Source organism: Phycodurus eques, chromosome 2 (assembly GCF_024500275.1).
Source record: "Phycodurus eques isolate BA_2022a chromosome 2, UOR_Pequ_1.1, whole genome shotgun sequence".
Lineage (NCBI taxonomy): Eukaryota > Metazoa > Chordata > Actinopteri > Syngnathiformes > Syngnathidae > Phycodurus > Phycodurus eques.
Genome location: NC_084526.1, coordinates 21,930,308 through 21,956,807, shown reverse-complemented (window position 1 = coordinate 21,956,807; position 26,500 = coordinate 21,930,308). Strand labels below are relative to the sequence as shown.

The following is a 26,500-nucleotide window of genomic DNA, read 5'->3' as shown; positions in this document are numbered from 1 at the left end:
GTCCCCTCCAAAAGAATTGGAACGGCAAGGTCAATTCCTTTGTTTTTGTTACATACTGAAGACATTCGCGTTTCAGATCAAAAGATGAATACGAGACAAAAATTCAGAATTCCAGCTTTTATTTCATGGTATTCATATCTAGATGTGTTAAACAACTCCGGACAGCACACCTTTTGTTTGAACCCACCCACTTTTGAAGTGTGCAAAATAACGTGACTGATGGGTGTTTCTAGTTACTCAGGTGTTGCCTTTTAGATTGATTGCTTAAACATGAGATAGTACTTGTTTTTAGCTTTGGGTTTCACCTGTGCAAACTGCATTTGCTGTTAAGCAAACATGAAGGCCAGAGAGCTGTCTCTGGGAGAAAAGCAAACCATTTTGAAGCTGAGAGAAGAGGGGAAATCAATCAGAGCTATTGCACAAACATTGGGCATAGCCAATACAACAATTTGGAATGTCCTAAAAAAAGAAAGAAACTACTGGTGTACTGAGCAACAGTTAACGAACAGGTCGGCCCATTGTATCAATAGCAGTTGATGGCAGGAACATTGTGATAGCTGCGAAGCAACACCCAAAGACAACAGTCAGTGAGATCACTGCCAACCTCCACAGGGCAGCGATGAAGGTATCAAAATCCGCTGTTTGAAGAAGACTTTGAGAGAAGAAATATACTGGCCATACCACAAGATGCCAACCACTCATCCGCAAAAAGAATCGGAAGGCGAGATTGAATTTTGCAAAGAAGTACAGAGATGAGCCAAAAACGTTTTGGAACAAAGTTTTCTGGACTGATGAGACTAAGAGGAACCTCTACCAAACTGATGGAAATGTCAAAGTATGGAGAAAGAAAGGATCTGCTTATGATCCAAAACACACAAGCGCATCTGTGAAGCATGGTGGAGGTAATGTCATGGCTTGTGCTTGCATGGCTGCTTCTGGAATGGGCTCACTAGTCTTTATTGATGATGTAACTCATGATGGTAGCAGCAGAATGAATTCTGAAGTCTAAAATACCATTTTGTCTGGTAATTTACAGAAAAATCCATTCAAACTAATCTGGAGAAGCTTCATCATGCAACAAGACAATGACCCAAAACACAGTCCCAACACAACAAAGGACTTCATCAAGGGGAAAAAGTGGAAGGGCTTAGACTGGCCAAGTCAATCACTGGTCCTTAACTCAATAAAGCATGCATTTTATCTCCTAGAGAGAAGACTGAAGGGACAAACCCCCAGAAACAAACAAGAACAGAAAGAGTCAGCAGTTAAGGCCTGGAAAAGCATTTCAAATGAAGAATGCAACAGTCTGGTCAAGTCAATGGATCGAAGGTTTGATGCAGTTATTGCAAATAAGGGTTATGCCACCAAATATTTAATGTTATTCACTTTAAGTTAATTTAATCATGTCTGTTCCAATATTTTAGCTCACTTGAAAAGTGGCTGGCTTCAAACAAAAGGTGCTCGGTCCTGAGTTGTTTAACACATCTAGATGTAAATACAATGACATAAAAGCTGGATTTCTGAACTTTTGTCTCATATTCATCTTTTGATCGGAAACCCAAATGTCTTCAGTATACAACAAAAAACAAAGGAATTGACCTTACCGTTCCAATACTTTTGGAGGGGACTGTAGTTAAAATAAATTACCGTAATTTATCGTGTATAATGTGCACCCATGTATAATACGCACTCCCAAAGTTGACCTCAAAATTCCGGAAAACCCTTTACCTATGTAGAGTGCATTTTTACAATGCATGATTTTGCTTCTACCCATATGATCAAAACATGAAGTATTAGCTGTATTTTGCTAGTTTTTTCAAATAATTATTCTGAAGTTAAGCACTTTATTTGAACATGTAATCCTTTTTTTAGTTTTTATTTACTGGCTCTTATTTTGAAATTCACAGCCCTACTTTTATTTAGTAAATTAGAAAACACACAGTTTTGCTCATATGTTTGATTTCCCAAGCAGAATTTGTAAAATGGGTACAATTCTTTCAAGAAAACATGAAGGACCAGGCGAAACACATTTAATAAAATTTTAATGGGATTCAAATTAAACGGTCAAGCATTTCAGAAAAGCATTATCATTAAACAAAACATAACCATGAAGAAATTAATAATGGTTGTTGTTCATTTATTAGTTATATTAAAAAAAAGAAGCAATATTTCACAAATTCTGCCAGGGTATGTAAAATTATGAGCATAACTGCACATATATGCGGTCATACGTAACCCTGTCATATTGGAATGAAAGTGTAGGCTAAACCTTTTTTATAACCACTAGATGGCGGTGGGATTTTGGAATGAAAGTGTACAGTTTTTTTTATAACCACTAGATGGTAGACATAAAATGTGAAAGCTTTTTCGCACTATTGACTTTTGACAATTTTTTTTGGGGGGGGGTGTGCATTATAAACGAGAAATTATGGTAAATAATCCAATAATAATAAAAAAACATAAAACAAAAGCAAAATAAACGGGAAATGTTATAATGAATAGGCAGTTTGGAATAGGGGTCTTGAGTTTGTATTTGAACAGGGTTGATGAGGGGTCGGGGGGAACCAGTGGGGCGACCTCCTGGGGAGTATTGGTGGTGTAATGGTGACTCGCCCATGTTCCGTGGGTGCTGGGGACACCTGGGTCCCCTGCTCTGGCTGCTGTTGGGGGCGGTGGGGCCCCCCTGTCGCTCCTCGGGCCTGCTTCCTCCTCTTCTCTCCGTTCTTTGCGTCTCGCTGCGGTCACCTCTTCCTCTTTCCGTGGGAGAGCCGGGCGGTCCCCTGCGGGCTGTGGGGCCTGCTGTGGGGTTCTTTTCCCTGCCTGGTTGGGGGGGTCCACCTCCCACACTCAGGGGCGGGTAGTGGGTGCTGGCGGGAATGTGGGGTGGGGGGGCCCCCGGCGTCGGTGTGGTGGCCCTCTTCGTCGGTGGTTATCCGGCCTCATGGGCCCGACCTGCAGGAGCCATGCCTCTTAATCACTCACTTAGCACACACTTACACCACAAAAAAAATAAAAATAATGATATGCCGGGCCGAAGTTATTGATAAACTTGAAGGTGCAGATCAGTATGTTATATTGGATGCAGTATTGGACAGGGAGCCAGTGGAGTTGTTGCAGGGCTGGAGTGATTTGGTGAGTGGAGGTGACAATACAACTAGTGACAATACAGGCAGCAGAGTTCTGGATAAGCTGTAGTTTTTGTAACACTTGAGGGGAGACCAAACAGGAGAGAGTTGCAATAATCCAGGCGGGAAGTGACGAGGCTATGAACACGTACAGCAGCAGTGTGGGGCGTGAGAGATGGAAGTTTACAGACCGGGTTAAAGATAAAGATAGGGTTTGAAGTCTGGGTTCGGATTTTAAATCTGTGTCAGGGTTTCAAATGATTATATTTTTATTTATTTTTTATCAGGGTTAATGTTTAGAACAAGATTAGGGTTTCAAGACGGTGAAATTTCAAGTTGAGCTTTCAAATTCTGGTTTCAAATGTGGGTTAAAAATTTAAAACAAGCATTACGGTTTCAAATTAGAGCTTCAAGCCTGGGTTAGTTTTTCAAACTAGCGTTAGCATCTAAGAGTAGGCTTTCAACCCAGTGTTAGGGTGTCAAATAGGATGAACCAATTGCGAGGGTTTCAAGTCATTGTTAGGGCTTTTTATTAGGGGTTTCAAATCCGGATTAGTGTTTCAAACAAGGGGTAGGATTTTCAAGCCTGCGTTAGGGTTGTAAGGCTTTCAAGCCAGGTTTAGGGTTTTCAAACTCAGGTTCAGGTTTTTAATTAGGATAAACTCAGTGTTAGGGTTTTCCATTAGATTTTCAAACATGGGTTAGTTTCGAAATAAGCCTTCAAACCCGGTTCAGGATTTCGAGTTAAGCGTTTTCAAATGGGTTTTCAAGTCAGAGTTATGGCTTCAAACTTCCACAAGGTATTGTCGTCACTTCACCTTCAACCCTCACAAGGAACAAATACACTATTGCGATGTACCAAAAAGCGCAGAGAGCTCACCAGCTCCGTCTAGCTGTCTACATGCCAGTTAGCGTTAAAATGCATTGACAGTTGGCCGTGTTAATAAACTACATGATGAAGAAGATGATGATGATGGTGTTTTACGGGCACCAGGACGGCAGGATCTGAAATGCAAGCTGGAGTCAAGTCATGTGGCCCAGAGCCAGAACCAGCTGCTATTCCGAGGCGGGAGGAAGACGTTAGCCCACCGCCACCACTCCATGTCTTTTTCCCACGCTAGGATCTCTCTCTCTCTCTCTCTCTCTCTCTCTCTCGCTCACGTTCTTCAACTCTTTGCGCTCTCTCTCTCATCCTTTCACCTCAAACAGGAGCTGACATCAGCAGCTAATTTAGAAAGTGACTAAAGTGAGGAGGGAGGTGTTACACATGCAAAGAGCAATTCTGTGTGCTGGCTGCTGAATGCAATAGCCAAGTCCTCAATAATAACAGAAGACATCGTAATACTTCTTTGACACCCAAATTTAAAACCGCTAACGTGAAACCCTTGAACTAAATTTCAACCGTAATTTGAAACCCTGGCTTGAAAACCTAAATATTTTTTGAAACACTAGCCCAATCTTGAAACACTAATTTCTTACCGTTGTTTATAACCACTGCGACTGACTGGCGACCAGTTTAGGGTGTAGTCTGCCTTTCGCCCAAAGTCAGCTGGGATAGGCTCCAGCGCCCCTAACCAGGATGACAGGTGTTGAAAATGGATGGCTGTTTATAGCCAAACTCAGACTTAACACCCTAACCTTAACTTCAAACCTTAACACACAGTTGAAATCCTAATCATGGTTTGAAACCCTAATTTAAAACTCTAACCTGTTAAACAAACAAATCAAAAACGACAATCACACATCGTAAGAAGAAAAAAAAATCTGAATACTTTTTTGTAGTTTTTTCGGCCATACGCAAGCTGAAAGTGTAGGATTTTATTTGGCTTGTTGATAATGCTGAAAATGTGCTTCATTCTATGCATCCATCCATTTTCTGTACCGCTTATCCTCATTCTAGTGTTTGAATTTAATTTATTTTCATACATTACTACTTTTTTGAGCTGGCACGGTGAAAGATTGGTTAGCACATCTGCCTTACAGTTCTGGGGACCGGGGTTCGAATCCCGGCCCCACCTGTGTGGAGTTTGCATGTTCTCCCCGTGCCTGGGTGGGTTTTCTCCGGGCACTCCGGTTTCCTCCCACATCCCAAAAACATGCGTGGTAGGTTGATTGAGGACTCTAAATTGCCCATAGGTGTGAATGTGAGTGCGAATGGTTGTTTGTTTCTATGTGCCCTGCGATAGGCTGGCGATTGGTTCAGGGTGTACCCTGCCTCCCGCCCGAAGATAGCTGGGATAGGCTCCAGCAGCCCGCGACACTAGTGAGGATAAGCGGTAAAGAAAATGGATGGATGGATTACTTATTTGTGTATGACAACAGTGGAACATATCTGTTGATATTTTTTAGCGTTATTTGCATTTTTATCTCTTTTAGCGGGTTATAAGAACGCATGACCAAAACAGGTTGCTATTTCAGCCGTCTGATTGAAATGCCTTGTTAAACAGGTTTTTTGCATATTTTAAAAATAACCTTGGTTAAGTAAACCGTCCATGAATTTAGCATTATCAAGTGTTATGATCCATTAGCCATGCCAGGACATTGTTGATTTTTCAGTTCCTTTGAATCTCGGGATGAATACGGTTTAGTCAGTGCTTTCCTAAGTTTTTTCACTATAGCAAAGCATGATACTTATCCGTCGATTTATTTTTAAAGCAGATGCCGTTTTACTGGGTAGAGTTTAGGTTCCCTTGGTACTACAAATATGCTCTAAACCTGAGCTTCCAGCTTTGAGAGGAGGGTGTGGAAGGGATGGGGGTGGGGGATTCAGTACCTTGCTCGCTCACTGGCTGACCGGACGTACAGGTTGGATGCTAACTCACTTCAGTGCTCCACATATGAATCGGGCAACAAAAGTCGACCAAGCAATTTTCTGGCTTCTGACGTAGTATTGGGGCTTTAAGTTTGACTTAATACCAATGCCAAATAAAAAAATTTAATGGCGTAAGTAAAGTTATGGCCTTTTTTCACTATGAGTTTCTTTGGAATTCGGAACCTTTCACATTGTAAAAACCATAAAATCTTCGAACTGTTTATTGTATTTTTGAATAACTAATGAATCACATTTTTCGGGGCCTCAAAATGCTCGGGCTGCGGGTATGCTGGAGCCTATCCCAGCTAACTGTGGGCACGAGGCGGGTACACCCTGAACTGGTTGCCAGCCCATCACAGGGCACATATAAACAAACAACCATTCATACCTACTGACAATCTAGACTCTTCAGTAACTGTGCATGTTTTTGCAATGTGCGAGGAAACTGGAATACCCGGAGAAAACCCACGCAGGCATGGGGAGAACATGCAAACTCCACACAGGCGAGGCCGGATTTGAACCCGGGTTCTCAGAACTGTGAGGTGGATGTGCTAACCAGTCGACCACATCTGCCGCCGACCAGAAAAATGTCTTGTAAATTTGACACATCACAAAAAAGATCTGCAAACAAGCCGGACAATGAATGAATGAATAAAATAATCATAGTATGTGAAATCAGGCTTCAAAGTGGTCAAGAATTGAGACATTCTTTCCGCTTCCAGATGCTGTGGGGCGTGTCGCTAAATGCTCTTAAAAACCCTTACGCCCCGGAATTCTCAGCAGAGAGATGAGCATTCCAAGCGACCCACATTGCACTGGCTCTCTTGGGCTGCAGAGAAGCGCCCTCTGAGCCGGCATAATGACCATACGCTGTGCCGAAATTCATCGGGACAATACGCTTTTGTGGCCGCCGAAGAGTGTGGCATAAGTGGCCATAGCCGCGCACTGGTCCCCTTGGAGGAATTTTCTTACCCTCCTCCTTTATCTCGCCCACGACATGCGACCATTAACTGTGAGGCTGACGCCCGTAACGCTGTTGTGCTGGACCTCCGGCGGCCTCTCTCACCTCTGTCGGGCTGGCAGTGAGCAGCGGAGTGGCAAATCCTGTTCGGTTCTCCGCTGCCCTGCTGAATGAGCACTGCATGAAATAATAATATATAATAGAATATAGATTATATAATCCATCCATTTTCTTTACCGCTTATCCTCACTAGAGTCGCAGGCTGCTGGAGCCTATCCGAGCTATCTCCGGGCGGGAGGCGTGGTACACCCTGAACCGGTCGCCAGCCAATCGCAGTGCACATAGAAACAAACAACCATTCGCACTCACATTCACACCTACGGGCAATTTAGAGTCTTCAATCAACCTACCACGCATGTGGGATGAAACCGGAGTGCCCGGAGAAAACCCACCCAGGCACGGGGAGGACATGCAAACTCCACACAGGTGTGGCTGGGCTTTGAACCCCATTCCCCAGAACTGTGAGGCTGGTGTGCTAACCAGTCTGCACCGTGCCGGCCTATATTATATAATAATATATAATAATAATAATATATAATGTAGAAAGTATACGCCCCAGCCTGTTGTCTGGCTAGTATTTAGACCTGCGCAAAAAGTCCGGCCAAACGAGATGAATAAAAAGTCCTAAGCTATATCTCAACAATTCGGTACTAAATTGTTTTCAGTCTTTGCATGTTTTCAAGCACTTACCTTCAAACATATTTAATGTATTTAGAAACAAAACCTGACAATGAGTTTAGTTCAACTTTAGGGGGTCCGCAACACGGCCGCCAACACAAAACTCAGTTGGTAGCACTCCCTGGAAAGTATAAAATTTGCCCCGACACAAGTTTTCAGCCCCATTCCGAACGAGGTATCCCAGACTTATGGACAAGACTAAACAAAAAGGTTTTATTTTTGCCGACACCATCTAATGCGGGCAGAGCAAGGCGTCGAAGGTTTGATGATCATTGCAAGGATTTGTCGTGAAAAAATAATAACATTTTCAATTGTAGCCCATTAGGATTGAATTTTTTGTCTTTCTCTGACATTTCTGTGCAAAACAGGTCAGGTTTATTTGAAAAGTTTTTTTTGTTTGTAACGTATTGTATTCATATCAGGGGTTTAACGGAGACACCTATGTGAAAGGGTATTATGAAATTGCGGGTGCAAGGTGTGATGGTTAATACTCACCACTCAACCACGTCTCCCGGTGTTGTCGCCTTTGTACATCACACCAGACATTGGCGCTGATGTCATCTCATTGTCTAATGGCAGGATGCCTTTGAGCTGTTTGAAATTGTACAGTTATGGCAACTGCATAAGCTAGATCTAGGCACGAGCTCACATAGACCCAAAGTGGTGCTCAAGCACCTCCGCTTTTGCCCTGGATGACAAAAATGCCCTTTTTGCTTGCCTATTTTTTTCTTCATTCATCAATATTTGAAAAAACAACACTCTGTCATCAATTCCACACAGTGTTTTTATATCTGACTGGCATTTATTTTTTCCCCCACCTTCATTGTGACTAGGGTTGGGCACCAGGACTAACATTACGGTGCTTCCGGAATTGTTCAAATTTAAAGATTTCAGTTCCCAGTTTCGATGCCTACAGTCAGAAGAACACGTACACAGACGTGCTCAACAGCGGCGAACCAAAGTGTGTCTAAACTATGTTAAAATAAATGACCAGTCACCTCAGTGTAACACGATGTGTACAAGTCTGACGCATTCCCTCCCGCTCCGAGCCTCAGCCTACACCGCACAGAAGTTCAGTGAAGTCAATTGGGTGAGTGTAAAACAATAAAATACGTCTATGCCAACATTGAGGCAGCTAACAAGTTAAACGATCCCCGAGTCAAATGTTCATTTTAGTTTATGCCGCGGGCTGCTAAGAAAATGGATATTCATAATTTGGGCACCCTTTATTTAAACCATGCAAACTTTTCTTTACACAGCCCTCTAAAATAATCTGAATCGAGAATCGTTTGGAACCGTAATCGAAACGAGGAACTGGAATCGGGACCGGAATCGCTCAAATTCAAACGATGCCCAACCCTAATTGTAACTTTTAAAACATAATTGTGAAAAATTTAATCATTTCAAGAGGTGATTTAAAAATACACAATTTGGATAATGTGTAGGCACAAGTGTGATGTATCTGTGTTCAGAAGTAAGGAGTCACATTCAAACTCATATCAAATGCGAGTCGGCACACACCTGCCACCATTTTAAAAGCCTCTGATTAACACAAAATAAAGTTTAGTTGTTTGAGTAGGGTTTTTATGACATTTTTTGCTTACTTTTAAAAGACCGACGGTTTTATGCTAACGCTGACTAGTATTTGGAACTGTTCACAATTCCCTCCACCAAGATTAAGGCCCCAGTTCAACCTGAGTAGTTAAATTGAGTTTTTGTAATTAAATACATGCAAAGTTTTGAAACAAATGAATCATTGTTTCTTAATCAGGATTTCAATATCAATAAAAGTATTACCAGGGGGCAAATGCATGGTTAAGGCTGGCCATTATTAAGAACCCCACGATTCGATTTGATTTGGATTCTTTGGTTTGCCATTCGATTCTATATCAATTGTTTAGGTTGCAATTCAGTTAGATTCAATATTAATTTAAATGCCCCTATATTGATTCAGTAAAAGTACAAATATACAAATAATAAGTGAGTAAATTTTGACTCTGAAATATTTTTGATACCATCTGCCATATGTAACGGCATGTTTTTTTAAAGTAATAAAAAATGTTCACTTCTTTATGCATATGGTATAGAAAAGAAAAAAAACATGACAGTTGTATATAAACACTGACAAGGTAAAGTGCATGTAAACGTAAACAATGTTTATTATTATTATTATTGTTTGCAAGGTTTTTAAGTAATACCTAATTAAGTAGCATATCTGCTGCATCGTGACGATTGCTGGTACTTTCTGAATCAAATCCCATTCATTGATTGCTTCCGTCAACAAGTTCGATATATTGCTCCATGTGTGACTTCCATGCAGGGGTCTAGTCACATCTGACACTATTTCCCATTCGTCAGAAATTAAATGAGAAGTGATTGTTACAAATGTAGGGGTCAGTCGCTCTGGAAGTCTAACCACCACATACAAGAGCCACTCTTTCTGTCTACGACTCCAAAACCGCTGTTTTAACTCTGTTTACAGCTTTGCGACGTCTGACGTGTTTTCATGTTGATATTGTGTATCGTGGGTCAAGTGTACTTTTCCTGTTATCGTGGGTCAAGTGTACTTGTCCTGTGTTCCAGATTTACAGGGGAATCCAAAATGACCTCAAAATGAAAATTTAAAAGTCAAAGTCGCTTGCTTCATGGTGCTGCAGCTCCCTCCACTGGGAAGGCGGTGAATCAATAATGAATTGCGAGGCGAAGAATTGCAATGCATTCATCCATCCATCCATTTTCTGAGCCGCTTATCCTCACAAAGGTCGCGGGAGTGCTGGAGCCTATCCCAGCTATCATCGGGCAGGAGGCAGGGTACACCCTGAACTGGTTGCCAGCCAATCGCAGTGCAATGCATTGATGAATCCATATTTTTACCCACCCCTACTAAATAAGAAGTGAGCGTGCCATGCAGCGAGAGGCTAAAATCACTTGACTGATAAGCGTGAGTCATGTAGAGAGAACAAAGTACAGCAAAAATTGGAGATGACATGCATCACGATTTCAAGATGGTTTCCTTCAGCTGGAACGCTGTGTTAGTGTTAACTTCTACATTTGCCACGTCATTTTGTGTGTGCATACAGTGGGTACGGAAAGTATTCAGACCGCTTCAATTTTTCACTCTTTTTTTTATATTGCAGCCATTTGCTAAATTCATTTAAGTCATTTTTTTCCTCATTAATGTCCACACAGCAGCTCATATTGACAGAAAAAAATAGAATTCTTGAAGTTTTTGCAGATTTATTAAAAAAGATCAACTGAAAGCGCCCTTTTGAGCTAATACAGCCATGAGTCTTTTTGGGAATGATGCAACAAGTTTTTCACTCCTGGATTTGAGGATCCTCTGCCATTCCTCCTTGAGATCCTTTCCAGTTCTGTCAGCTTGGATGGTGAATGTTGGTGGACAGCCATTTTCAGGTCTCTCCAGAGATGCTCAATTGGGTTTAAGTCAGGGCTCTGGCTGGGCCATTCAAGAACAGTCACGGAGTTGTTCTGAAGCCACTCCTTCGTTATTTTAGGTGTGTGCTTAGGGTCATTGTCTTGTTGGAAGGTGAACCTTCGACCCAGTCTGAGGCCCTGAGCCTTCTGGAGAAGGTTTTCGTCCAGGATATCCCTGTACTTGACCCCATTCATCTTTCCTTCGATTGCAACCAGTCATCCTGTCCCTGCAGCTGAAAAACACCCCACAGCATGATGCTGCCACCACCAGGCTCTTCTCCCCCGATTGCTCAGTATTGCCGGATGGCCAGCTCTCGGAAGGGTTCTGGTCATCCCAAACATCTTCCATTTAAGGATTATGGATGCCACTGTGCTCTTAGGAACCTTAAGTGCAGCAGAAATTTTTTTGTAACCTTGGCCATATCTGTGCCTTGCCACAATTCTGTCTCTGTCTCTGAGCTCTTCAGGAAGTGCCTGAATACTTATGGCTGTGATATTTAATTTTTTCTTTTTTAATAAATTTGCAAAGATTTCAACAATTCAGATTTTTTTTCTGTCAATATGGGGTGCTGTGTGTACATTAATTAGGAAAAAAATAACTGAAATTATTTTAGCAAATGGCTGCAAATTAACAAAGAGTGAAAAATTTAAGGGGGTGTGAATACTTTCCGTACCAACTGTATGTGTGACCACCTAATCTGCCATGTTTGTTTCCTCTCAGCGGGTCTGTTTGATATCCAAACACAACTCTGTGATGTTTGCACATTCATCTGTGTGTGTGTGTGTGTGTGTGTGTTTGCGTGCGTGCGTGCGTGTGCCTGTGTGTTTGTTTGGGACCCGATGTATGCGAGCGAGTGAGTAAACAAGGTCATCAACCTCTTTGAAACTGAGAGCTACTTCTTGAGTACTCATTTATGTGAAGGGCTATCCGTTTGATACACTCTTCTAAAGTAACAAATTTGCTCAAATTACCTTTAATTGTATGTAGGGCTGCACGATTATGGCCAAAGTAATAATGACAGTTATTCTGATCAATATTGTAATCACGATTATCCCTCGTTAGGGGAAAATCTTTGTTTATTGCACTACTTTTTAACAAACAATATGTAAGAGTTTTCAGTGTGAAATTAATCTCTAAATAAGAATAAATGATAGATAATAATAGAAAAAATAAATGTACCCCAAAAAAATTATTCTTTACCAAATGCTAACTAAATAAATATGGTATTACAAAGTGCAATCACGAATTACACATTAATGGAAGAAAATACAGTTAATGCATGAAACACAATAATAATAGACTGTAAGTACCGACTTTTCATTTGCAAAGCCCCGTCAATATAGTGAATTGTCAAGGAAGGGTACGTCTCCGTTGTTCTGCTTGACCATTCGTCAGTCGTGCACGGTCACAAACTGCAAAGAACTCGACAGCTGTGATTTCCCTGATTTCATTGCGGTCTGGCCAGCCGAAAAGTTGCTGTAGAGATTGTTAATAGTGTCTTACCGTGACACGCAGTCAATGCTAATTAAGGTTTTATTTTGAAGTTGGCCATGGAGTGCCGTCCCAGTGCTAAATGAAGCCTTAACCATAAGTTCGCCCCCCTGGTGGCTGGCTGACTTGGTTGTGGGCACTGCTGCAAATGAAGGACTTTTCATATGCAGCATTGCCTGCATTTTAAATGTAGAAAATCGCAGATGATCAGGCTCATTAAATCGTGCCATCCAAAATTGCAATCATGGTTAAAATTCCATTAATTGTGCAGCCTTAAGTATATGTTAGTATTAATAATTAATACTGCGACCCTAGGCAGGATAAACTAGATTCACTCGATTCATCTATGTGAAGTCACTGATCATGTTAATGGTTTCTCACAATAATTTTGAACAATGATTTGACAAGGTAGGAAACATTTCTATCAATATGTAACACTTTATTTCTATAAATCTCTACGTTTACATTTTCAAATAATTACTGATAACTTTCCAAGGAAATCACAATGTCGCATCAAAGTGAGCTATTTTTACAACAGGCCCACGGGCTACTCATGTTGTTCTTGGGGGCTACGTGGTGCCTTGCCATAGAAGATGGTTTCTCAACGGTGAGTCTTTGCTGCCTCACATGGGAGTCATTCTGCGAGGCTCACACTCGTGGGTCTTGTTTTTTGTCTTTGGTCTCCGCTCAATCAATAACTTTGCTGTCTTAGTCTATTTTTATACTTTGACATGACATCACGACTCAGCGAGCTGGCCCACATACCTACTTTCTCATGAGAATTAGAAATAGTTGTGTACAAATAAGCCCAATTGTAGCGGGATGTATGCCATATTAAAGGTTTAAATGCCTGAACAAAGTTAGTTTTCATGGTGAGTTTCTTTTGGGATTTGGACACTGTCACATTGTTAAAGCCATACAAAAACCTGCTTATGTATGATTGTTCTAATGAATCGCCTTTTGAGGGGCTCTCAAAATGCTCGCAAGTCCATGTATCCTGGGGAAATGGGCCTCAAAACAACTCCCCAAAATTGACTCAGTCGCGCCCCCCTGGAGAATTAGAAAGGAAAAAAAAAAAAAACCTCAACACTAATTTGCAGACATTATATTGCAAAGCTTTTTTGCCCAAGACAAGTGTGTCCAGTCTCCGCCATAATTTTGTTTTGGTCGATATCTTATTGCAAAACATCTTGCGTCACAAAGATATGATGTTGGCCCTTTGACGTGAGGTACAGGTGGATACAACAGATTTTCAGAATAAAAATTCCTTCAGAACAATATTTTTTGCTCAGTCTCTCTGTGTGTCCTGGTACCAGTGGGTTGGTACCAGGACCCAGCCTGGTTGTCGCAGACCGCTTGCTGGCCTACATCATCTATTGTGGGTGGTGCAAGGCGTCAAAGTTTCATCATTTCAAACATTTGCCTTGAAAAAGGGGGGCTATAGCCCATGGGAAGTTAGGAAAAAATTAGCCCCCCAACACCGGTTTCACAGATACACATCTACCCAATTCTATTATTATAATCACAGGATGTACAAACATCTTTAGAACCCATGCTTGAAATTGAACAGGAAGTCAGCCATTATGGTTTGGAACACCCATTTTGGGTGTATTTGGGTTGTTACAGCATGTGAAGTTTTAGAGTAGAGCTCATTTGTTTACATTTGGTCACACAGGGGTCTATGAGCCACCACTATGTCTCAGTGTCATCTCCTGATAAGGATTGTGGTGTTGTGAGCCAAAAAGAACTCATATAGGGAAGAAGAAACCTTTCAAAAAATAGGAAGTGTTTAATGAAAAAGCTATTGCAGTATTTTTAAAATGTCTATCAGAAAAGCCACTTGACTGATTTAAAAAATAATAATTAAAAAACAGTTCTCAACCAACAACTTTGTAACAAACCTGTTTAAAAGATGCAGTGTTTCATATAATTTCTGTCCCAAAATTTTAAGATCAGTTGACTCTTACCAACAAAGCTTTTAAAATCATGTAGCGTTTCATGTAAAAACCATCCCAGATTTTAAAGATGACAGTGATATGAAATAAATGTTCTTAACCTACAAAGCTTCATGTAGAGTCCATCCCAGAATTTAAAGATCAGTTTACTGTAATGCCAAATCCAGGTTTTGATAAACGTTTGACCATAAGAGAAACTCTTATTAAATAATGTTGTGTGGTCAAGCCACTTGACCTGGATACAAAGTCAGTTTATAAAAATATGTAGTTTCATGTAATCACAAACTTTAAAGATGAGTTGACTTGAAAACCATGTTTTACTAGATTTACACCGACTTTAAAAACCACCTGACCCTGCTTGACATCGCAAAGCTTTAAAATAAAGTCTAATCGATGTAATGTTTCAAGTGAAAGGTCCATCACAGAATTTTAAAGATGGCTGTGATACAAAGTAAAAAAAATATTTTCCAGAGGTTGTCCATTGTTTCCATTATCTTTACACAAAATGGTCTGTGGAGTGAGCTGTCAGTCAATTCTGCATTCAATTTTGGGAGGGGTGTGTTTGATTACCCTGTAGCTAAAACCAGCCCTGGAAGGTTATCACGCGCACGCATGCACATGCACACACGCACAAACACACATAGCTGTTGTATAGCTGTTCTGACCACGGAAAAATCAGAAGCCTTGTGTGTTCACGGCCAACCCATCCGAGCCTTTCGCCCTAACCCTCGGGATTGGAGACACTGTGGACTTGCAAAGCGGTCACCACAGTGCCTGGCAGTCGCCTCCCTTCTGACACTTCCTGGTCGCTGCATCTCTTAGTCTCGCCGGCTGACATGTGTCACATGTTGCTGAGGCTGATTCAGTGTCTTCCTGTTTCCTCCCTCCTCGTAGATCCACCGCGACGGTGAGGCGTCCTTCCAGCAGCCACTCGACGTGCAACACTCAGGTAAGATTCACTTTCTTGCTGTTTTCAGTGACTTCAAACTGACTATATATGTCAATGATTGTTTGTTTGGTAACTTCCTTGTAGGATAAAACCCCCTTTGTCAACTTGCCCTTTTGTTTGTGAAAATAGTTACCGGTAATTGGCCTTGTGACTTTCCACACGTACAAATGATACTGCCCTATGTGACAGACACACTGACTTTGAGGCCTCGGGCTACTTGGTCTTGCTAAGAGTGAATCACGCACCCTAAAAAAAATAATTGACTTCCTCTCTACGACCTTTATTTTCTCACGCACTAGCATGCTATTTCTGTCGAGACAGAGCACAAGAATTGCAAATAAAACTTTGTTTTTCTGGCATAATGTCAGTTTTTGTGGGGTTTTGAACCTTGAATACAGTGAACTCAAGCTATTTGCGGGGGTTAGGGACAAAAACCTGTCCCTATATTATTAGTTTAAATCCTAAATATACCACAAACTGTGATAACAAAACACTTTAATCTATGGCTGCACAATATGAAAAAATAAGCCCTGCGCCATATCTTGCGATGTTAATAAATAAATCATTTTATAACATACACTTTACATGAGAAAACCAGCACACGTCTCTTTTTCACTCAAGAAAAACTATGCTCAGTAGAGCACAAAAGTATATGAAGTCAACCTGTATTTAAATGCATGGCGTTTCACATAATGCACTTTTAATAAGTGCTCCCACTGAGAAATACAAACAAAAATGACACTAATAGTTCCATTTTAAGCACCGTTTGTTCCAAATGTTCACTTGCTTTATCTGTCATTTTTTTTTTTTTTATCTTTCTCTGTCTTTTCCTCATTTTTTTTGTGGCTATGATGATGATGTGGATCTGTATGGGACTGTTACTTGGTCTGGACATGGACTACAGTTCTCCAGTTAGTAACCTGTTTTAAAGGATTTCGCCTCGATCAAGCGAGCCAGAGCGAGCTGTTTAGCTCCAGTCCTTAGCTGGCTAGCTTGTTAACTCCCGGCCTAGTGAATGTAATAAATAGTTAACTTTCCCTAAAGTGTCTCAGTTATGTGCATCTACAGATCATAAACCATTCTGCCAGCAGCTCACTGTTTCGCGAGCAGCGCGGCAGGTGTTACCACAACAAGGAAAATTTATTGAGGCCAGAAAAAAAGTATGTTGTATTTATGGAACGATAACCCGCCCTCCTAGCACCAAGTCAGGACATTTACATTTAGTGGATAATGATTAGCTGAAGCAACACACACACACCCGCACACACACACATTTTTGGGATTTTATTATTTTTTTTTTGTCTCATTTTGTCTCTCATAAGTGAGGTATACCTATGATGAAAATTACAGGCCTCTCTCATCTTTTTAACACATTCACTGCCATTGACGGCTTTAGAAGTCAAATAACTGGGAAGGCTGGCAGCGATTAAGTGGGAGAACTTGCACAATTGGTGGCTGACTAAATACTTATTTGCCCCACTGTATGGGTCAACATTGAAATACAGTAATCGAATTAATACTGGCCGGCACGGTGGACAACTGGTTATCACATCTGCCTATCACATCTGTCTCACAGTTCTGCGGACCGGGGTTCAAATAATAACAACAATAATAAAAATAAGATTTATGTAGCTTAAGTTACTGCATTTAATTTTTTTTTGACTGAATAAAATCTATTACTTTTGTTGTGCTGTAGGTTTATACATAAGATTGCACATATTGTAATTTATATTTCAAGTGTTTTTTTTGAGAGAGAGAATTCAAGTATTTACTTATTTATTTTATTTATTCTAACTTAATATAGTATGCATTTATTAATGTACCAAATATTCTATATTTTGGTTAAAAATAAAAGATTATGTTGAATGGAAAACGTTATTTAACCAAATATTACAAAATAATACATTTTAGATATAGAATATGGGTAATACTGTGAAACCGCAGTATTTTTGCTCAAGGTTGTCATACCGTGAGAATCTGATATCGGCCCATGCCTACTAACAACATTACTCTTAAAAGTAAATGCACCGGAAATGTGAGGACGCTGGCATGTACGCAGTCGCTCCATAACCCGTAACCCAATTAATACATTCCTATTAGCCATTTTGTTACATTTTTGACTCAGTGATTTTACTGTAGATTCTCTTTTTTTTTTAATACATACTGCACATAACAAAGCTCTTATCGTTAGTTGGGCACTTACTGTACCTTATGTTGAGCATCTGATTAGCTTTTAATGTTTACCACTGCAAGTTGTGATTCGGACCTTAGATGTCAAGTGATGACAACAAGGACCAAATGCAAAACCAGCCAGGCTTTCAGAATAGTGTTGAGCTCATACAGTTTACTTTGGTACAGTGCAGTACGGTGGTTAGTTGGTTTAGCTTACACTTCTGAGGTACAGCGTTCGATCTTTGTGCTCCAGCCTTCCTGTGTGAGGTTATCATGTTCTTTCTCCGTGCTTGTGTTGGTTTTCTTTGCATACTCCGACTTTGTTTCATTCCAAAAACATGTTTTGGTTCATCGAAAACTCTAAATTAACCATAGGTGCGAATGTGAGTGTGAATGGTCGTTGAACCAATGGATAATTTACAGTTTAAGATGACTTTTAGTAAGAGTAAGAAGCGTACACCCTGGACTGGTCGCCAACGAATCACAGGGCACATACAGTGCCACCAGAAAGTGTTCACACCTCTTTATTTTTTCCACATTGTGCTATGTTACGGACTTATTCTAAAGCTAATTTGAGCATAGTTTTCTTTTTTAAAAAATATCTACATAAAATATCCCATAATGACAAAATAAAAATAGATTTTCAGACAGTTGTGCAAATTTATTGAAAATGTAAACATTTAAACATAATAGGTACATACGTTAAGTATACACACCCTTGGCTTAATATTTTGTTGAAGCACCTTTGACAGCAATCCCAGCCTCAAGTCTTCTTGGCTATGTCTCTACGAGCTTGGCATACCTGTTTTGGAGCGTTTTCTCCCATTCTTCTCTGCAGATCCTCTCAAGGTCAGTCAGGTTGGATGGGCAGCCTCGTGGACAGTGATTTTTAGGTCTTTCCAGAGATGTTCGATTGGATTCAAGTCCGGGTTCTGGCTGGGCCACTCTCGGACATTCACAGGTTGCTTCTGAAGCCACTCCTTTGTTATCTTGGCTGTGTGCTTTGGGTCATTGTCGTGTTGGAAGGTGAATAGACGCCCTAGTCTGAGTTCCAGAGCACTCTGAACCAAGTTCTCTTGAAGAATTTATCTACATTTGGCAGCTGTCATCTTACGCTCTATGCGGACTAGTCGCCCAGTTCCTGCAGCAGAACAACAGCCCCACAGCAAGATGCTGCCACCACCATGCTTCACAGTAGGGATGGTGTTAGCCAGGTGATGACCAGTGTCTCTTCTTCTCCAGATATGATGCTTGCATTTCAGGCCAAAAAGTTCTATTTTGGTTTCATCAGATCAGAGAATTTTGTTTCTGCAGGTCTGATTTCTCCGGGCACTCCGGTTTCCTCCCACATCCCAAAAACATGCATGCTAGGTTAATTGAAGTCTCTAAATTACCCGTTGGTGTGAATGTGAGTGCGAATGGTTGTTTGTTTGTATGTGCCCTGCGATTGGCTGGCGACCAGTTCAGGGTGTACCCCGCCTCCTGCCCGATGACAGCTGGGATAGGCTCCAGCGCTCCCGCGACCCTCGTGGGGATAAGCGGCTCAGATAATGTTCTGGACTGACTGCCAGACCGGATTATTATTTATATTATTATTTTGTTTTAAGATTGTTGTCACATCTCTGTCGGGCCAATTATACATTACTCGTGCGCTCACTGTAGTAGTCTCGCCACCCCCCACTACTTGCATAGCTGTTGTTGACCAATACTGGCCACTCGTGGTTGAGAAGTCCCTGCGCCATTTGCACAATGGTCACTGCACCAGACTATTGTTCTATTAGTAATTTCAAACTGCTCTAATTGCTAGAAGACTCCACATCATTTGTTTTTTTTTATTTTAATGTATTTTAGTTTCTTTATACGAAGTGTTAACCTTTCCTTCTACGGTCACCTGACCGTGGTCGGGTGACGCCTTCTCCAGTGCCGAGGTTGTCCTCCTCGGCGTTAACTCCCTTCTCTCGTTGCGCGGGGGGTGGGGGGGACAACTTGAAACATCAGAACAATGAGCTGCGTTAGGCGCAGAAAGAAACTGCCTTTTATGTGCGGTGGGAAACAGATGTCATTTTGCTGAATAGATAAGACAAGAAATAAAGAGCAGTGGTGTCAAATGCGACTAGAACTGATGCTGAGTTGTGAGTTTCATACTCTTTGGTCAAGTCTGCTGCACCGTTATCGACCGCAGGTGTTTTCTTGCCCCCACACTGTTTTTATCGAATACCAGAACAGACCTCAGAATGTTCAGCATGAACTTTTTACACATTTTACAGTGGTGTCAAGGAGAGTTGCTGATAAATCAGCTCCAGGCATCCTTAATAAGCTGCCCTCTGATTGACTTAACCATGGTGTTTGCTTGTTAGGACGCCAAACCCGGCAAGTCGCGTCCTAATGATGCTGGATATTTTTTCTTCAGGTTGAATGTGGTCAAGTTCAGGGTTGAGACCTTGATCCAAAAGATGCAAGCCTTTTACTTATTCACCCAGGCATCCATTATACTTTCACTTTTGAGGGTCACCGGTGAGCTGGAGTGTATCCCAGCTGACTATGTCTGAGCGGCGGGGTACACCCTGGGCGGATCGCCAGTCTCAGACTACCCAGAGAAAACCCACACAATCACGGGGAGAACATGTAAGCAGTCCAAACATAGATTCAAACTATGTTTGGACTTTTTCGAACCTGTTTTCCTCAGAGAAACATTTTATCCTCAGGCTCCACCAAGCTGCTGTGTTTGGAGTCTATCCCAGCTGGCTAAACCAGAGAGGCTGAGTTCATCCTGACTGGTCGCCAGTCTTTGAGTACCCTGGAGAACAAAAAACCAACAACACAAGCATGCGTACACCCTTGTTCTATCTGTGCCTAGATTCAAACCCAGAACTGTTTTACTGTGAGGCAGATGTGCTTGCCTCACAAAAGCAACTGCAATTGGGGAAAAAAAAGCAATCTTTTTTTTTTTTTTTTCTTTCTTAATTTTTTGTGTCCATTGTAAATTGGCCCAAAATGTCTGAAAGCATGCTTCCGTTAGGATACTAGTAGTATGATGTGTTTTGTTTGCGTCAGGAAGCTAGACATGCTCGTATCTATTCATTCGTCGGCACAATTGTACATTTTCTGCTTCGGTGGTAATTAAAATTGAGTGGATTACAACAGAGATTACAAGATTTGTGTTGCTTTACAATGGAAAACATCAGCATCCTGCGGTGCTTTCGAAATCTGCCATTTTGGTTTGAATCCGCCATTTTAAGGTGATTGTTTTTTTGTTTTGGCTGTTTTCTGGAATATTAGCCTTCTTTTTTGGGAGCTGTGAGTCCATGCAGCCTCTAAAAAGTACATTATTGTGACTTTGACACTGACTTTGCACATTTTTTTGGGACAGTAACCCGTTAATATGGGTCATCATTTTTTGGGCTATGAAGACTCCATATGTACTCAAAAATGTGTCTGTAGCCATTATCTTCTACACTAACTCTGCAAGGAGTAACCTTGTTGTCATGGAGCGCTTTGCTCAGATTTAACATTTGTCGTCCTCTGAGGATAACTGGCTGGGGAACCAAAGAGGGGGAAATAAAGGAAGGCTTTAGCTGAAATCTGTGTCTGTCTGGAGAAAACACAAAGGTAGTGACTCGGGCTATGAAAATGGAAGGAGGGTGCTGTGTGATAGCAAGACCTGATGGCTGCTTTATCCCCTCATTTTTCCTCATTTGTCGGGATCATATCTTCTCTGTATTGGTTTTCCCTTCTCTTAACAACATACATTTTCTTCCTGACTTGGATGTGGCCTCCTTTTTTATGATGATGTCCAACACTTCTGAAGGTGTTGTAAAAGAGGGATTCGTGGTTGTCTTGATCCGTGGCACTCGAAATGCGCTTTGAATACAGACCGGCCTCATCGCGTTGCGTCCCCCATGAGACATGCTAGGTTTTACTGATGTCTCTCACAGATGTGCCTTGAAACAAGCATTTCTGTGTGTCGTTCCAGTTGTTCCGTTCCGTTGACCTCCAGTCGCAGTCGAGGATGGGGGAAAAAAAATCCCCCACTTAAATAATGGTCTTCTGACTGGAATCCCTCAAAAGAGCATTAAACAACTATAAATCCCTAAATGATTTAGACAGGCGTGTTCAGCCTGGTGAAAATGCCATTTTGCGTTGAAGCCCCTCAAAACGGACAACATAGAGCCTCCCAGATTAAGACAAAAACTTTTATTTTCAGCCCTCAAAGCCAGTTTCCCTTAGCAACATGAAATCTCATTCACATATATATCACACCAAAAGTCGCAAGAGCCCATGCCTGAAAAATCACAGGAAGTCTACCATTTTGGTTTTAATCAGAATCAGAATCATCTTTATTTGCCAAGTATGTCCAAAACACACAAGGAATTTGTCTCCGGTAGTTGGAGCCGCTCTAGTACAACAGACAGTCAATTTACAGAACACTTTGGGGACATCAAGACATTGACAAAAAACAATTGTGCAAAAAGATGCAGAGTCCTCTAGCACTTAGAGCAGTTCGAACGACTAATATTGCAATAGTCCGGTGCAATGACCATTGTGCAAAGCGGCAATTTGCAGTAATTTGTCCTTATTTATTTGTAAATGACAGCAGTTTACCATCTGCCTTAACTGACTTTCTCCACCAATTACTAGCCATTGTCTGTCTCCCACCCGTACAGGCAGCAGTGCCTTGAGACCATCAGAGCGAACATTGAGTAACTTGCAGTACGACTACAAATATTGACCCAGTCCATTACATCATTTCTTGTTATTTTTTAACTTCATTGCTATTAACCATTGTTTATTGAATTTAACCATGCAAATCCAGCCAGCATGATCACGTAACATTAAAAGAAATTTCACTATTGTGCTATCCCCTGATTCGTCACCTGTTGTTTGTGTGTGTGTGTGTGTGTGTGTGCGTGCGTGCGTGCGTGCGCGTGTGCGTGTGTGAGAGAGAGAGAGAGAGCGAGAGCGAGACAGACAGCTCTCAAAACTTGCACTAGCCTGCAAGGTTTGGTGCACAGGTGCGAGAGGATGGAGACACACACACTTGCAATTGCGATGCTGCTGTCATATGAATAACAAAAGGTTAAGCCAGCTTTCAGAGGCTTGAATCACTTTCATGTCTCGCATGTTTGATGTTGCTTATACAAGGTACATTTATTCTCAATTCTTCAATATGCGTAACAAATACAGAGGATTGAAATTACAGTACTCAAGGGCCCGCAGTGCTACAAAAGACAGTACAAATAATATCAATATAAAAGCTAAATAAACTATAGTATATACAGTATAAAAAGTATTAATTGAATCTGTAAATATCAAAGGTCAGGTGACGTGTGCAACATAGTTAAGGTCAGAGAACCAAGGCCAATAACAGATTTATAAATTAGATGACAAAACCCCAATGCTGCTAAAGTGGTTAGTGGGACCCTGAGTGTGGTGTGTGTGTGTGCGTGTGTGTGTGCGTGTGTGCGTGCGTGTGTATGCATGCGTGTATTGTGAGTCTGTGTGCATGTGTGTATTGTGAGTGTGTGTGCATCTACATGTTTGCGGGGCGTCAAGAGTTCAGGTGGGAAGAGGACAGAAGAGGTAGAGGGGCAGAGTGGGCAGAGAGTTCAGATTCCTGACAGCCTGATGAATAAAGCTGTCTTTGAGTCGGCTAGTCCTGGCCTGCAGACTCCGCAGTCTCCTGCCTGATGGCAGGCTGAAGAGGCTGTGTGACGGATGGGTGGCATCCCCCGCTATGTGGAGTGCTTTGCGGGTGAGGCGGGTGCTGTAAATGTCCTGCGGGGAGGGAAGAGAGGTTCCGATGATCTTCTCAGCTGCCCTCACTATGCGATGGAGAGTCTTGCGGCAGGATGCGGTGCAGGCTCTGTACCACACAGTGATGCAGTTGGTCAAGATGCTCTTTGGTCCCTCTGTAGAACGAGCACATGATGGGGGTCGTGGCTCTGGCTCTTCTCAGCTTGGGCAGGAAGTAGAGACCCTGGTGAGCTTTCTTGGTCAGTGATGAGGTGTTGCTGGTCCAGGAAAGAGGTCCTCGGTGATGTGCACTCCCAAGAAGTTGGTGCTGCGCACCCTCTCCACAGCAGCACCGTTGATGTTCAGGGGAGCATGCTGGGAGTGCGCTCTCCTGAAGTCCACAACAATCTCCTTGTTTTTTTCAACGTTCAGGGAGCGATTGTTGTCCATGCACCACCCGGCCAGGTGGCTCACCTCACACCTGTCGTACCCGTTGCTGATGAGACCCACCCCAGTTGTGTCGACTGCAAACTTGATGAAGAAGATGGAGCTGTATGTCTGTGTGCAGTCATAGGTCAGCAGGGTGAAGAGGAGATGGCTCAATACACAACCTTGAGGGGCCCCCGTGTTCAGAGTGATGGTGCTGTATGTGTTGCTGCCGACCCGTACTGCCTGCGGTTTCCCTGTCAGAAAGTCAGCCGCCAGTTGCACATCGACGTGTTGAGCCCCAGCTGGTCCAGTTCGTAGATCAGTTGTTTAGGGATGATGGTATTGAATGATGAGCTGAAGTCTATGAACAGAATTAAATTCCAATGGGTTGTCCAAGTTGACACCAAAATTACCATGATGTTTCAAATGGTGTCACTTGCTCTAAAAAGGCGAGTTAAGTAGCACAAATTGAAAGGTATTCATGAAAAGAGCAGCGTGGGCAGTAGGTATGTACTGTAATAATCAATTGTTGTTGTTTTTTTGTGAAGGTATGTTATTGGGGATTTTAGAGGCAATTAAAGTGCTCATTCTAATATATATATATATATTTTTTTTACTTCCACAAAGATGGCAGCCACTCGTCATATTCCTACTATTAGTATGGTTGACTTGTCATGTACTAAGCAGGCAGGACAGAGACATCGGGTAAAAAACTTATAAAATCGGGTGAAAAGAAACATTAACTAAAAATAAATAAAAAGTAAAACTTACTTGACAATCCCAGGTTTTTTGAGGTGTATTTTTGCTGAAAATTGTACTTCGACTTTGGAGGAACGGTATGACTTTAGCACTTCCACTGTGTATCAATGGGCCGTCCCCATTTGTTTCCACAAAGCAGACAGCTCCCCACAGTGTAAAACACATACACGCACACACACACGACCTTAAACTTCCTCACTTCCTCTCAGGACAATAATGTTCTGTGGGAGGACAAAGAATAACTTCCTCTCTCGCAGAAATGATGCAAAATGAAAACATTGTCATCCGATTTGTGCCTGTACTATGACTAAAGAAAGCTTTGGACTGTTGTGGTTTCTTCCTTTATTTCCTTAAATGTACAAAAGCTGCTTATCATAATACTCGTTTAATGAAGGATACTATATATATTTTTAAATTTGTGATCTCATTGCTCCATTGATTTAGGCTTGACTTTCCCCACAGAACCCAGCAAAGCAGGACAACTGTGTGCACTTTCACACAGCAATCCCGCAATCGGATAGTGACACAGCAGCAGCGCCAGGGACTGTTGTGACCTATTGGGTCAATCCCAGTTCCTCCCCTGAGCGCTTCCCCATCATCTTTCCCCTCCCCCTTAGCCCTCTGTTTGGAAGGTCAAGATGAAGGGTTAAGAAAATGCCCCTAAAGAACAGCACTTATCGCAAATGATGTCACATTTGCTCATTAATATTCATAAGCGCCGGCGACTGCTTGACTTGCCCAAATGTTCGGACAAACAGATTACAAACTTAGAATGGTGACAATACGTATAATTTCGGAAGAGGATGACGTCCCTGGAGCTGCATTTCAATGTGGTTCAGTCGAGAAACAGTATATAACAACTTAAACGTAAACGTTGGTTGACATGTAGAAGGCTTAACGTGAGCGGGAAAAAAAGCAGTATTAGTAGAAAGGTAGGTTTTTCACAGGTAGGTCTTTCGCATAGATTCCGCAAAAATATGGCGCATAGGAGACTTAAAGGGAGAGCCATCATTTATTTGCCTGTGCCTGTTACTCAAAGCTTTTACCCTGGTCCTGGCAATCAGCTTTTTTAGCCAATTTCACCAAATTGGGAAAATGCACAGGTTGACTGAAGTTCAGCATATCAACATTAACCCCCCCCCATTCCATGTACCTTTAACGTAGAACAGCGACACAGGTAAAAGCTGATTTTGACAATATGAAAGCATCTTTTGAGGGTCCGAAATATCCGGTATCGCATCGCCAAATGCGACGGAAACTGTAGTCTTTTGGCAATGGATTCCTCAATTTCCCCCGCTAAAAGATGCGATGCATCTTTTTTTTAAGTTTACAGAAAGTAAAACCTTTTTCTGAGCAGCCAGCAGCTCTCAAAACAAAGATTGAACCGTTTATTTCTAATAACTCGAAGAAAAGAGCATGGATTGATATGAGAAATGGAAACTGCGTAGCAGGCAGGAGGTAAACAGAAATGCGATCGCTGTTTGTTGCAGAGCTGTCAAATGTTAGTGCACGTCTGTATTTTGTTATAGAAATTACTGAACGCTGACTTGTTCCGGGCGAAACACTGAGTAAACATTTCTTAAATGGATTCGATGAAATAAACACTATATTGTAGGCCTGTCATGATCAAATCATTTTAGAATCGATTATTCAATAGATATTTCGTTGAGTACTCTACTAGTAAACGGTTAGCATTCGATGTTAGTATTAGCATGCTAGCGATTACTATCTTAGGTAAAAAACAAACAAACAAAAAAAACGTAACTACCACTCAGCTCACACATACATCACGTTAGAAGTACATTACACATCTAACAGTGTACACCACTTGACTAACATGCATGTGATATGGTGTTCATTCACTAATAAGTTCCATAGACACGCTATAGGGTTTAATTGCTTGTGCTGGGACCACTAATAATAACACAGGTTGAATTAAG

The 26,500-nt window shown here is 41.6% G+C and overlaps 1 protein-coding gene across 12 annotated transcripts in view; it reads left to right on the top strand.

Annotated features, from left to right (window-relative positions):
* Positions 1-26,500, top strand: part of LOC133398128 (A-kinase anchor protein 13) — a 224,464-nt gene that overhangs the window by 91,923 nt on the left and 106,041 nt on the right. For all 12 annotated transcript variants that reach the window (XR_009767767.1, XM_061669758.1, XM_061669769.1 and 9 more), the window contains one exon: positions 15,413-15,467. Coding sequence is in view for 11 of the 12 variants with exons in the window: in XM_061669758.1 (XP_061525742.1) it covers positions 15,413-15,467 (55 nt within the window). In the remaining variant the exon portion in view is untranslated. The remainder of the gene's footprint in view (positions 1-15,412; positions 15,468-26,500) is intronic.